Raw genomic sequence first — 14068 nt, forward strand, 5'->3', positions numbered from 1 at the left:
CCCATTAGTGTGGTTTCAAAGAACAAAAGATACCCGGAATTTATACTGTAGGGATGGTCATTTAATCAAACTCAAATGTAAATATTCTAATATTTTGAGATACTGGATTTTGGACTTTCATTAGCTGTACGCTCTAATCAACAAATTTAAAAAAAAAAAAACTTTTGAAATGCTTTACTTTACATGTAGGGAATCTAGAATATATGAAAGTTTCATTTTTTAAAATAATTTACAATAAAAAAATGAACTTTTTCCACGATATTCTAATTATATGACCAGCACCTGTAATTCACCTGGATTAACTGCAATCTGATGAAAAAAAAAATAGTGCATTTAAAATATATATTGCTCAATGTTAGCTGATGCACACAGTAAAATTTAGTATAATATATAAATAAAAAATTGTATGTACAGCATGTTTCTAGCATGAATTATTAAATTGTTAACATGTTTTAACATATTACTAGCAGGTTTATCATGAATTATCAGATTTGCTAACATGAATTAACACATTGCTAGCATGGTTTAACATGTTGCTGCCAATATATTGTAACATGTTTCTAATGTGATGTAACAAGTTGCTAGCATGAATTTGCAGAAATCACGCTCCGGTTGGGAGAAATGGGAACGCGGGGGCACCGCGATGCGACTGCAAAGGGCACTTTAACATTCGCGATCAAAGGGGCAGGGGCTCGAGCGTCCCCCCTTGTGCACGCCACTGCAATGCTGCCATCTGTCAGTGTGTAAACGTACCCTTAGCTAACTATAATAAACCTGACTTAAGTATAGCCTACTTAAGCCACGTTTATGACAGTGTTCATGTTAGGTTTCATCTTGTCAATATCAGAATGATCTGTGATAAACGTATCGGATCTGGGTTGATACAAACTCACTGCATCTGTCCTGTTTACACACATTCCCTTATCCAGTCATAATATTGTGTGCATTATTACATTATTTGCCTTGCAGAATTATTTTTCAACTTTGCAATATCTCAGAAATTCTATAAAACTCATCTGTGATCATCCTCCTACAACGAAAAGTGATTCATAATAGCATATAAAAACAATAAAACAGAGCTAAATATGACTGAAAGAGTGTGATGTGAGATAACAGGACATATCACATTAAAACATCAGGATTTATTCATTATTTAATATGTCCCAATAATTTCTGTCCTTTCCTCTCAATGACTTGTGACCATTCCAGTAATTCAATTAAAATTGGTCCAAAGTTCAATAAAGTTATCAGTGCAGGAAAAATAAATTAAAGCAACCATTAAACTGTTAAAAAGTTTGCAATGTTTTTTACAGTATGGTTTTAATTTATCAGATTTTTTCAAGTTTATGTCACAATTCTTTTTTTTTTTTTTTTTTTTTATTAAAGAAAGAATAAATTAACAAACTTAAGAGAGAGAAAAACAAATTTAAATTCACCAAAGCATATAAAAAACATAATAAATTACACAGCTAAAAACAAACTGAAAAAGAGCAGAATAAATTCAAGAATGGTCAAATAAAAAACTTACAAAAGACCAAAAGAATGAACAAATGAGTAAGCAAATTGAAGAATAAACAAAAACAGAAAAAATAAGAACAAACAAACAAACAAAAACAAAATAATAAATAAAAGACAAAACGCAAACAAAGCGACACGAGTGCTTGCGAAACAACAACAACAAAACTAATTTACCACTTTATTCACAAAATATTAACCTCCAACGCGCGTTCACGCAACGTCTGCTCTCGTGTCAACAACACGCATGCGTCGACGTGCTCTCGTGAACGCCCATTTCTGTTTACCTCTCTCTCTCTCGTCACAAATAGAAAGTAAAAGTTAGAGTTCTCATGTCGCCATTTTAAGCAGTAAAAAAAAAACGAAAATGATATGGAAAAACAGATCATAGAAAGGTTTATCAAGGTTTAAGCAGGAATTTCCGTGTATCTTTATGATGTTAAAGCTGGAGGATTTGAGAAGCTGTATCTTGTAAAAGTTTGATCGAGGTGAGTGTTCATGTGTGGTGACTTCCTCATATTAATATGAATCTCTGGAGGACATTTTGAGTGATTGTTTGTTTGATATAAAATCTTTAATAAAGATTTTCTTTCACTTTAAGGTTTCTTTTGTGTTTGGTGATGTCTGTGATACTTCAGAAGTTTAACAGCATATGAGTAAACATGTTCGACTGAGCTTGAGTTGTTGTTGTTTCATTTAGAGTCAGTGAGGAGATCAAACTGCAGCTTCATCATGGCTGATTCACAAGGATCCAGAGATGGAGATTTTTCTCCAGGATGCAGGTACTTTCAACAAACACTGTAAAATATTGTGTTACATCACAGAAAAAGATACAGTTCAAGAAACACTTTACAGAAATATATATATTTTTTGGCTATTTTTGCCTGTGTTTTTGTTTTAAAACTTACGTGAAATATTAAATAAAAAGAATAAAGAATAAAATTTCCTCAAAGTACTTTTTGTAAGAGGAATGTGTTTATATTAATATGGTTCCCCTCATAAATAATGAACACAGTAATCTAAAGGATTAAACTGAATCTGTTCTCTGTTACAGTTCAGTCCAGCAGAAGAGCTCAAACCCAGAGTCCAGCTGTGTGTCTGTGAAGAGTGACGGGTCTATGAAGAACCCACCAATGTTTAAGAGTGGAGACAAACGGCCTGATCTCAGGTATAACATTTCTATAAAAGTTCTGGTCATAGTATTTGATTTTTATGAAATTGTTAATAATATACAGCAGTGTAATGAGTTCAAATCCTGCAAGTTTCAGTCTATTAATGATTTCCATTGTGTCCTTGTGCAAAGCTCTATGTATTGTATTGTTAATACATTCACACACTGTAAAAGGTGTTGCTCTGTTACTCAGTTAATGACACGATTACATCAATATCAGTGTGTCTGATTCTTTACCCTCTTCATTCTGATTTAAGGTCAAATCTTCTATCCAGACCAGTTAAAAAAAAGAAAAAGTACACACCTGTGATTCAACCACAAGACTTTAATGAAAGCATGAATCATGATTTGAGGTAAAATGTAGGACTTTGTTGTTCTTGTTGTTTAATTTTAGGTGCCTATCCATCACACATCACTCAAACACATGATTAATAATTGAAACCTAATGATGTTCTGTGTCCTATAATACAGCAAACAAACATTTTGTCTTTCTAGTTTACACATTCCAGCGCTAGAAGAGGCAAAAAAGAATTTACTCGCGTGCTGTTATCTGTGCTCACAGCCACACAAACTCCAAATCAATTCCTCTTTTGCATCTACTTACACTTGGATGGACACACACATACAAAAAATTAGGTCAAAATACCAGTCTCGGCAAGAATTCTCGTAAACACAGTCGGTTATGTCTCAAGAAATAGAGAACGAGAAGGATGTGTATCATTGTTTTGGATCTGTGCATTCGGTCTTAAAGTGACATCAGCGTATAAATATTTTCTGTTGTCTATATGTCATTAATGTTAATCAAACTACAAAACACAGCTTTAACAAAGATTAATCTATAATAAATTTATTCAGTGAACATAGTGTTATTTTACATTTAATTATTACATTTCTGTGCCTGAAATGAATACTACAGTTAGACCTTTATTTGTAACTTTGTTAGGCTATATTGTATTTATCTATGCTAGTAATTTGTGTTTTTGTTGTGTTTTTTACTGACTGTTCACTTGCCTTTAATAAAGTTTTTAACTTTATTAGTTAGGCTAATAGTTCTTGCTGTGGTATTGGAGTACTTAAAGTGTGCTTTAAGTAATAAATGGAAAGCAAAGTTACCCTCACCCCTAAAATATTTTTTTTTCTTGCTGATCCGAAAAATAATCCAATTTGTGACTCAAAAACTGTATTGTGATCTGTTGAAACACTAATGGCTATTTACTTTACATTAACTTAATAACCTTAACTGTAATAATCTGGCATTTTAATCTTACAGCCATGACTCTAAACCTGCTGAAGTCCTCAACACATTGAGATCAAATCTGAGAAAGAAGTTTGAGTGTTTGTATGAGGGAATATCAAAGCAGGGAAACCCAACACTCCTGAATGAGATCTACACAGAGCTCTACATCACAGAGAGTGAAAGTGGAGAGATCAGTAATGAGCATGAGGTGAGACAGATTGAGACACAGTCCAGGAGAGCAGAAACAGAGGACACACCGATCAAATGCAGTGACATCTTTAGACCTTTACCTGGACAAGACAAACCCATCAGAACTGTGCTGACAAAGGGAGTCGCTGGCATTGGAAAAACAGTCTCTGTGCAGAAGTTCATCCTGGACTGGGCTGAAGGGAAAGAGAATCAGGACGTCCAGCTCATATTTCCACTTCCTTTCAGAGAGCTTAACTTGATGAAGGACAAAACACTCAGTCTTTCAGATCTTCTTCATGTCTTTTTCCCTGAAACAAAAGAAATGGAAATATCCAGTGATAAGTATAAAGTTTCATTCATCTTTGATGGTCTGGATGAGTGTCGTCTGTCTCTGGATTTTCAGAGCGATGTGAGGTTGTGTGATGTGACTGAATCAGCCTCAGTGGACGTGCTGCTGACGAACCTCATTGTGGGGAATCTGCTTCCCTCTGCTCTCATCTGGATCACCTCCAGACCAGCAGCAGCTGATCTCGTCCCCTCTGAGTGTGTCCATCGAGTGACAGAGGTACGAGGCTTCAGTGACCCACAGAAGGAGGAATACTTCAGGAAGAGAGTCAGAGATCAGAGTCTGGCCAACAGGATCATCTCACACCTGAAGTCATCAAGGAGCCTCTTTATTATGTGTCACATCCCAGTGTTCTGCTGGATCTCAGCCACTGTTTTAGAGAAGATGTTGAGTAAAGCAGAGAGGGGAGAGATTCCCAAGACTCTCACTCAAATGTACACACACTTCCTGATCCTTCAGACCAACATCAAACACGAGAAGGACTATGAGAAGAAAGTGAAAGATGAAGACATGATCCTCAAACTGGGGAAACTGGCTTATCAGCAGCTTGTGAAAGGCAACCTGATCTTTTATGAGGAAGACCTGAGAGAGTGTGGCATTGATGTGACAGAAGCATTAGTGTACTCAGGATTGTGCACTCAGATCTTCAGAGAGGAGTTGGGCTTGTATCAGGGAAAAGTCTTCTGCTTTGTTCATCTGAGCATTCAGGAACATCTAGCAGCTCTATATGTGCATCTCTCCTTTATAAACAAAAACATCAATGTGTTTGACCAGATTACCAACCCAACTAATGGAGACCAAGTTTCACTATCTGATCTCCATCAGAGAGCTGTGGATGAGGCTTTAGACAGTAAAAATGGGCATCTGGACCTTTTCCTTCGTTTCCTTCTGGGTCTGTCAGTGAAGTCTAATCAGAGTCTCTTACAAGAACTAATGACACAGACAGGAAACAGCTCTCACAACAATGAGAAAACAGTTGACTATATTAAAGAAAAGATCAATGAAAATCCCTTTCCAGATAAATATGTTAATCTGTTTCACTGTCTGAATGAACTGGGTGATCTTTCTCTAGTGAATGAAGCTCAACCTCATATGAGCTATGGAGGATTACGTAATGTGAAACTCTCCTCATCTCACTGGTCTGCTTTAGTTTTTGTTTTGTTGACCTCAGAGCGGACAAAGCATGAATTTAACCTGAGGAGCTTAATTGGAGCCAAAAATGATCAGTAAGTAATATTGAGTACAATCATTGCAGTCTAAAACATTATGAACAAAGAGAAACAAAGAGATCAGAGGTGTTTCAATCATAGGGCAAAGATTGATTTCTGGGATATTGTACATAATTTGCAGGTGCTTCTCAAACAGAGGCTGTGTCCTAGTAAGGCTGCATATATAACATAAGGCTGCCACATCATTAAATGCCTCTGAAGGCCGTCTCAATTTCAAGGATCCTTTGAAGGCCGCCTTCATTTCGCATCCCTCATTCAGCTCATTTTGAAGGATGCATCAAGTCTATCCTTCATGTCCTTCAATCACCCACAATCCTTTGCACACATTCCAATTCAGTCGGCACTGAGCTCATCTGAGTTCATTATGAAATGTAAAACAAAAATAATGTTTTCGGAGATGAAGGCATACATGTTATCTTTTGTTTTGGTGTAAATTAATCACTTAACACTAAACTGCCAATAATGTAAGCCACTATGAGACACAGACGGCTGTCATTCACTGTATTGCATTAATAAAAAAGCCAGTTAATATAGATTTGTAATACAAAGTATTTTTCCAAAATTAAGTTTTAATAGTATTTTTGTGCCGTGACTGTGGGGGCGAGAAAATGTGTGACGTAGCCATGCGCACTTACTAGACCGTCTCATTATAATGTTTAATGCTGAGGTGATAGATCTTTATTTGTCATTGTTAAAAGGAACAACGAAACACATTTAGCAACTCCTCAGTATTAGCAGGATAACAATTTTATATAAGTAACAGTGACAACTGAAAAAGATACAATGTAAAAAAACAAAAAAAAAACAAAGACATACAACTTGACAAGGGCATAAATATAGAATGAAAATTAAATTATAAATACAGAGATAGACACAATGGTCATAAACAGTGCAATAGTAGTGTGATTCCTTCTCAGCTACCTAAGAAAGTAAAGTCTCTGTTGAGCCTTCCCTACCTGATGAGAGATGTATGTAGACCAAGTAAAGTCAACTGAAATGTGTAGGCCAAGAAATGTAAAGCTCTGTACCCTCTCTTCCTCCTCATTGTGTATGCAGAGTGCTCAGTGCACTTGGATTTTCTGAAATCCCTGATCAATTCCTTGGTTTTAGTGATATTTAGGTCCAGATTATTTTGAGAGCACCATTCTGTGAAATGCTGAATCTCCTCTCTGTAGGCTGTCTCGTTGTTGTCTGTTATCAGTCGTACTATGGTGTTATCATCAGCAAACTCGACAATGGTATTGCTAGGATGAATGGTGGAACAGTACTTGGTGAAGAGGGAATAGAGGAGGGGACTAAGAACACATCCCTGTGGCGTGCCAGTGTTCAGGGTGAGAGTAGATTATGTTTGATCTCCCATCCTTACGTTCTGGGGTCTATTGCTCAGAAAATCCAGTATCCATATACACAGTGATCTGCCTAATCCCAGGTTGTACAATTTTTGAACCAGTTTGTGGGGAATGACTATTAAAAGCTGAACTGAAATCCACAAACAGCATTCATGCATAGGTTTTCTGTGGTCCAGGTGTGTAAGGGCTGTGTGAAAAGCTGTGACGACTGCATCTTCGGTCAGTCTGTTTGCACAATAAGCAAACTGATATTGGTCAAGGTCGGCAGGGATTGCAGATTTAATAAGAGATAGGATGAGTCTTTCCAAACAGTGATGACGGGGGTTAAGGCAACTGGCCGATAGTCATTAAGGCAGTTCACTGTGCTTTTCTTTGGTACTGGGATGACCGTCACTGACTTGAGGCAGGTGGGAACTGTGGATTGTAGTAGTGAGAGATTAAAGATGGTAGTGAATATCCCAGCTAACTGGTCTGCGCAGTACTTAAGGATTCTTCCTGTGACTCTGTCTGGACCAGCTGCTTTTCTCTCATTGATTCTGCATAGTGTGGATAGTCTGCCTAGTTGTATGGGGTTGTCTTCCTCTGGTAATGAAGTGTGAGTACTTGTCTCTTCACTCCGCCGGTCAAAGCGACCAAAAAATTGTTCAAAGTGTCTGGCAGTGTACAGTGTGGTGTTTGTGACTGTGTAACTGTCCTTATAGCCAGTAAGAGTTTCACTAGAAAACTAGGAAAGACACAACCTCAATAGGATGCAGCCATCCGTTTGAGAAGTACCCAATATCGATATGCAGGAGAATCCTGTAACTTCCAGGAGATGTGGGATGTCTGATTATGGGAATGAATCCGCTAAATTGTTCTGTGAGTCACTCCTGAAATTGCGACGGTTGACATAGTGATAACCATAGCAACGGGCGAGACAAAAAATTCTGATATGTCAAAATAGATCTGTGCACTAAGTGTTGTAGTGTAAATGCAGACTAATAGACCTGCCACATCAACATTGACATGAAAAAGAAAAACAATTCTGTGTTGGCTGCATATGTTTAGTAGCTTCTATAGTTAGAAGCTACTAAAAGTTAGAAGTTAGCTACTAAAAGTTAAAAGGTCCTTTTTTCATTTATCTTTTATAAAGCAGTGTTAAATTAAAAAAAATATTTATTGATTTATATTATTATTATTGTTATTATTAGCATTAATAATTAACTTATTTTTATAATTTTAAATAGTGTCACCCTGAAAGCACAAAATACAGCAGATGAAGTTCTTCAGAAGCTGCTGCCTGTGGTTACAGCAACTAGATCAGCTGTGTAAGTAACACTGAGAACAATCATGACTGTTAACATTTCTTACTTAAAAATGATAAATTAATGGTTTAACAAATATGAGTGTCACACTTCAGCTTTTAAACCCTCCACCTATCTGACCTGATTTGTGATCTATGTAACCGTTTTATGACATTTGTGTGAAAAAATTATTTTCAAATATATGCATTTATAATGTATGTATACAAACATTTATATTTAGACTTTTTATATATTAATTTTAATTTAATTTAATTTAAATGTTAATAAATGTATATTTAGGGAAAAAACAGATGTATTCAATGTATTCCATTATATCAGTTTTATATAATCTTTCTCTCTCACATAGAAACATAATCTTTTACAATAACAGTAAAACTCACTGACATATTAAAATAATTGTTTTAAAAAAGAGATATAATTATAAACACAATTATAAGAAAAAAAAAGTTCTGTTTTGATCAGAGAGAGTGAAGAGTGTATCATTGTTTTCTATAGGTTGTGTAAGTGTGGTGTCACAGATGAAGGTTGTGCTGCTCTGGCTTCAGCTCTGAGATCAAACCCCTCACACCTGAGAGGACTGAATCTGTCTGGGAATAATCTAGGAGACTCAGGAGTGAAACTGCTCTCTGCTGTACTGGAGAATCCTCACTGTAAACTGGAGGAACTAGAGTAAGATTATACATGACTCTCACATGAAACTGTCACTGTGAATTTTGCAATTTCGATAATTTATAAAGTAACATCAAAATGGAATAAAATGCAGGGAAAATTACATTAATTACAAGCAAAGCTATTGAAACAACATGATCATATTCGTCAAATTAATATCACATCTGATATGATGTAAGAGAATTCATATTTTTCAGTTTGAAGCGTTTACTCTTTTTATCTTGCTGCTGTGAGTTCATGTGATTGATATGTAAATGATTGAACACATGAGCTTCTCATTAAGGTGATACTCATTTTTTCTACGTTTTTATGTGAAATACAGTTTCTATTTGTTATCAGTTTTTATATAAGCTTTCTCTTTCACACATAGACATAATCTCTTAGAATAATAGTTAAACTCACTGACCTATTGAATTGTTTAAAAAAAAGAGATACTGCACAAATTATAAACATACAATTAAGATTTTTTTTCCTGCTTGAATTTGACTGCAGGTGTGTTATGATAATGTTTTGTGCTCTGTGACACAGACCAAGATCCATCTAACATGGTGTTTCGAGCTTATGTTATTGGTTTCTCTTTGATAATGAAGGCTCTGTTGATCTGAGAGATTGAAGAGTGTCATTGTTCTCTACAGGTTGAGTAATTGTGGTGTCACAAATGAAGGTTGTGCTGCACTGGCTTCAGCTCTGAGATCAAACCCCTCACACCTGAGAGATCTGAATCTGTCTGGGAATAATCTAGGAGACTCGGGAGTGAAGCTGCTCTCTGCTGTACTGGAGAATCCTCATTGTAACCTGGAGAAACTAGAGTAAGATCATACGTGACTCACATGAAACTGAGTCACTGTTAATTTTATAATTTAATTTATTCATAAAGTAACAAAATGGAATAGGGGAATTAAACATTACATTTAGGGCTGTCACTGACGGTTATTTTGGTAATCAGTCGAATATTTTGATGATTGAGTTATCGGATGTGTCTGTGATAATAAGAAAAGACCTAAGCAAACAATGGCCTTTAAAATAGGGTGACCATACGTCCTCTTTTTCCCGGACATGTCCTCTTTTTGGACCTGAGGAATTGTGTCCGGCCGGGATTTCTAAATTGCCAAAAATGTCCGGGATTCGGATTTGCTTTATACAGTCCCTATTCCTTCTCACATGCAAATATATAGACTAATAAATTGTTTGTGCCTGAGAGCACACAGATGAAACACAATAAAAGCTGTCATGTTATCTTGCATTCAGATGCCTGGTGTTTGTGAACACAATCGTGTGAGGTGCTTCTGGGAGGGATTTATACAGAACCGCTTTAATGATAGAATTTGCTCAGGCATTACAGAATGACCAAAACAGCATTTCAGATGCTGTGCAATGAGATCGGTCGGCTGGTTGGTCCATTTATGCCGTCCCATCCCAAAGCCCCATATATCTTTTTTGAATGCACATCATGGAATTTATTCAGTAAAAGTGTTTCCATCTTAGTTTATGCGCATGTTTTTGTGTTGCATAAAAATGTATCCGACTAAGTTGAGCGCATAACGTTTTTTTATGTGCATTTTTAGAATTTATGCGCATCTTGGTGTTTCCATCTAGTGTTTTTTTATGCAATATCCCAAAATGCACATAAAATAGATGGATGGAAACATAGCAGGGGCATCTGTGTACACAATACAACTCAAAACACATGTCTTGCAAAGACTTTCATGCCTACTTGATTGGTAATCAAGGACTGTTGGGAAAGATTCGATCTTCAGGAAAGTATACCAAAGAACACAAGGAGGACTGAAATTATTTTTGACTGAAATAGTAGATTTTTTTTGGCAACTTATTAGGGCCAAAGCCCTGAAAGGGTGAAAGCCCTATTATTTTCCTTAGGATTATTAGGGACCAAGCCCTGACAGGGGCGAAGGCCCTATTGTTCCCCTAAGGATTATAAGGGCCCAAGCCCTGAAATGGCAAAGGCCCTGTTGTTTTCCTTAGGGTTATTAGGGCCAAAGCCCTAAAAGGGCAAAGGCCCTATTGTTTTCCTTAGTATTATTCATTCTTCTTCTTATTATTCTTCTTCGTCAAGGTTTTGTGGACTTTTGGGGCCCTTAACATGCTCAAAAACTCTTGAAAATTTGCACACGGGTCAGAATCCGTGGCCATTAGTGCTGGGCCAAAGCTGGTACACAGGTGTGGCAGGAGGGCTCTACGGCACCCCCTTGAATGCAATCTGAAATCATGGTTACATACTAGCACATATATGTAAGAAACTCCGTACACATATAGATCTCATCGGGCCGAACAACTTCCGCACTCCATTTTGCTCTGGATTTTAATATACTCCTCCTAGGGAATTCATCAACGCCTACAAACACCAACAAACTTCTATGTAATCACACCAGCAAACTTCTTTTGGTGTTCTCAAAGCAAAACAATGCCAAAGAAGTGCTGCACGGGGTGTGAGTTCTGTCTCGGTGCTCTTTGGATGCAAGGGATAATTCAACTTGGAAACTTATGGATAATCCAAGGCACTCGAATCATGTAAAAAACTATTTTAAAAAGCCTTTATTTCATCTTGGCTAAATCTGCCTTCGTCAGGGTGTGAGTAACAAACACATTGAGAGTTCATTTTGAGCAGCAATTAATTAGCCTAATGACAACCACCTGGTTGTGCTACACAGGACAGACAGAAGAGAGGAAGTTTCAATGATTACATATCAAATTATATCAAACACAGTATAATCAATATATATATTAAAAAATAAATAAACAAAATAATAATAATAATAATAATAATAATATTGAAAATGTTAAAGAAGTTTCTTTTGGTGTTTGTTGGCATTTCTGTTATCAGTGTACAGCATTGTTTCATTACGGCTTTTATGTTGTGTTTACCCACATGCTCGTTCATGTTATAAATTAAACAATACCTTTACAAAAATGATTCTACTCAGTGATGTATTCAGCTACAGTAAAGCTTTAATCAGGATAACACCGTATATCGAAAGCTAACATAAACAGCAGTAACATTTACAAGTGACAGCATATCTAACTTTGACACAAATACAAACAAAAATACTTACCATTCATAAACGTCCTTTAAAAGCTGTGCTTGCAGAGGTTCTGCTTGACCCTCTTCATTACTGCTATCTGGGTCTGATTCGGGCTCAAATTGATAAGGCAATATTGACGCCATTATTTACATTTCCACTGAAGCACATACGACTTTTGCCCGTAATGGTAAGGGGCGTGCTGTTTCCGGACAACGTGAATCGTGACAACCAGACAGCGAATCACAATACACTGGGCCAGCTAACCAATCTGAGCCCATTGCATATTTCGCAGGGAGGGGCTGCATAGAACCAGAACTTAACAGAGTGTTTTTAGGAGAAGGCGAGGCAAGGCAAGTTTATTTATATAGCACATTTCATACAAAATGGTAATTCAAAGTGCTTTACATAAAAAAGGAAACAAATACATAAGAATAAAAATGGAATGAACAGGAAATGAATATATTAGCCCTACTATAATTGCCTGAATCACTAAGTTCGGGGTACCCCTATCTGATGTGGAAGAGACAGAGTCCGGTTCATGGTGTCACTGGATCTGACCTTATTCAGTGCTTTACACTCCCTGTAGGGGTATCTCTACACAGATACACCACTTTTGTGTCCTACGCCACTTTTCGTGTCCCTGTATTGGAGTGCGTTCGATGTGCTGCCTGCCGTTGCAGCTCCCAGCGACTTCTTATACTATCGAAACTATATGATCATAAATATCATAAAGCTAGTATAATTAATGTACCTCCCTGGCCACCTGCCAGTTCCGCGGTACTCTTCACTTACGTCTGAGTGAAGCTCTGCTGCTGTCCTTTCCCTATTTCTTCCACTCAGACAGCCCTAACAAAATAAAAACAACATAATAAAAATAAAATGCATAGGAAATAATAAAAAGAGGATGCATAAAAGATTGATATAAAATGCATTAAAAGCAGTTAAAAATGAAAAGGAATTAAAAGAGTACATATAAAATAAAGTGCATTCAGTTTGGACGTAGCACTGTGCTCATTCAGTAAATGCATAACTAAAAAGATATGTTTTGAGTCTGGATTTAAATGTGGCTATTGTTGGAGCACATCTGATCTCTTCAGGAAGCTGGTTCCAGCTGCGGCTGGCATAATATCTAAAAGCAGACTCTCCTTGTTTAGAGCGAACCCTTGGTATTTCTAACTGATGTGATCCTATTGATCTTAGTGATCTGTTAGGTTTATATTCTGTGAGCATATCTGCAATGTATTGAGGTCCAAGGCCATTGAGTGATTTATAAACAAGTAACAGTACTTTAAAATCAATTCTAAATGCAACTGGAAGCCAGTGCAAGGACCTGAGGACTGGTGTGATATGTTCATATTTTTCTGGTTCTGCTCAGAATCCTGGCAGTAGCGTTCTGTACGAGCTGCAGCTGTCTTATGGTCTTTTTGGGAAGGCCAGTGAGGAGTCATTACAATAATCCACCCTGCTGGTGATGAAAGCATGAACAAGTTTCTCTAAGTCTTGACTAGAGACAAAGCATTTAATTTTTGCGATATTTTTGAGATGATAATATGCTGTGAGAATGGAACCAGCGGTGTAGAATAAAGGTAAAATATATGAAAAATACAGCGTTTTTTTTTTTTTTTAAACGCATTAAGACATGTTAAACTGCGCCCCATAAACACAATCAAGCCTAGAAAAACAAAAACAGTGAACCACCCTTTTAAAATACATATAAAATAACAATGGGGCTAAAATATTTGGTTCAAATAAAGTATCAAAAGTAATTATATGGTTTTATAAAACAACACTGTTAAAATACATAATATACATTGTATAAAAAATCATATTGCCTGCTGAGGGTGTGATTGTTGTTGTCCCACTTTACAGCAAATCAAATCCCTATTTAATATTGGCCAAATGACATTTAATTCAAATGTTAACTTAATCTTTAATATTTGGCAACTTCTTTACTACAGAAATGCTACAGCCACTGTAATTTCTTGAACAAGAATATTTGGACGTCATACATGCAAACT

The 14068-nt window shown here is 36.5% G+C and overlaps 1 protein-coding gene across 4 annotated transcripts in view; it reads left to right on the top strand.

Annotated features, from left to right (window-relative positions):
* Positions 1–1799: 1799 nt before the first annotated feature.
* LOC127495155 (NACHT, LRR and PYD domains-containing protein 12-like) overlaps positions 1800–14068 on the top strand; it is a 29774-nt gene continuing 17505 nt past the window's right edge. The window contains exons 1-8 of one of the 4 annotated variants that reach the window (XM_051861775.1): positions 1800–2003; positions 2216–2297; positions 2570–2683; positions 2944–3039; positions 3957–5684; positions 8263–8343; positions 8836–9009; positions 9645–9818. In XM_051861775.1, coding sequence (XP_051717735.1) covers positions 2248–2297; positions 2570–2683; positions 2944–3039; positions 3957–5684; positions 8263–8343; positions 8836–9009; positions 9645–9818 — 2417 coding nt within the window. In that variant the 5' untranslated portion in view covers positions 1800–2003; positions 2216–2247. The remainder of the gene's footprint in view (positions 2004–2215; positions 2298–2569; positions 2684–2943; positions 3040–3956; positions 5685–8262; positions 8344–8835; positions 9010–9644; positions 9819–14068) is intronic. The other 3 variants (XM_051861773.1, XM_051861774.1, XM_051861776.1) reach the window with 3 other exon arrangements.

The sequence above is a fragment of the Ctenopharyngodon idella genome, chromosome 15 (genome assembly GCF_019924925.1).
Source record: "Ctenopharyngodon idella isolate HZGC_01 chromosome 15, HZGC01, whole genome shotgun sequence".
In the NCBI taxonomy this organism is placed as follows: domain Eukaryota; kingdom Metazoa; phylum Chordata; class Actinopteri; order Cypriniformes; family Xenocyprididae; genus Ctenopharyngodon; species Ctenopharyngodon idella.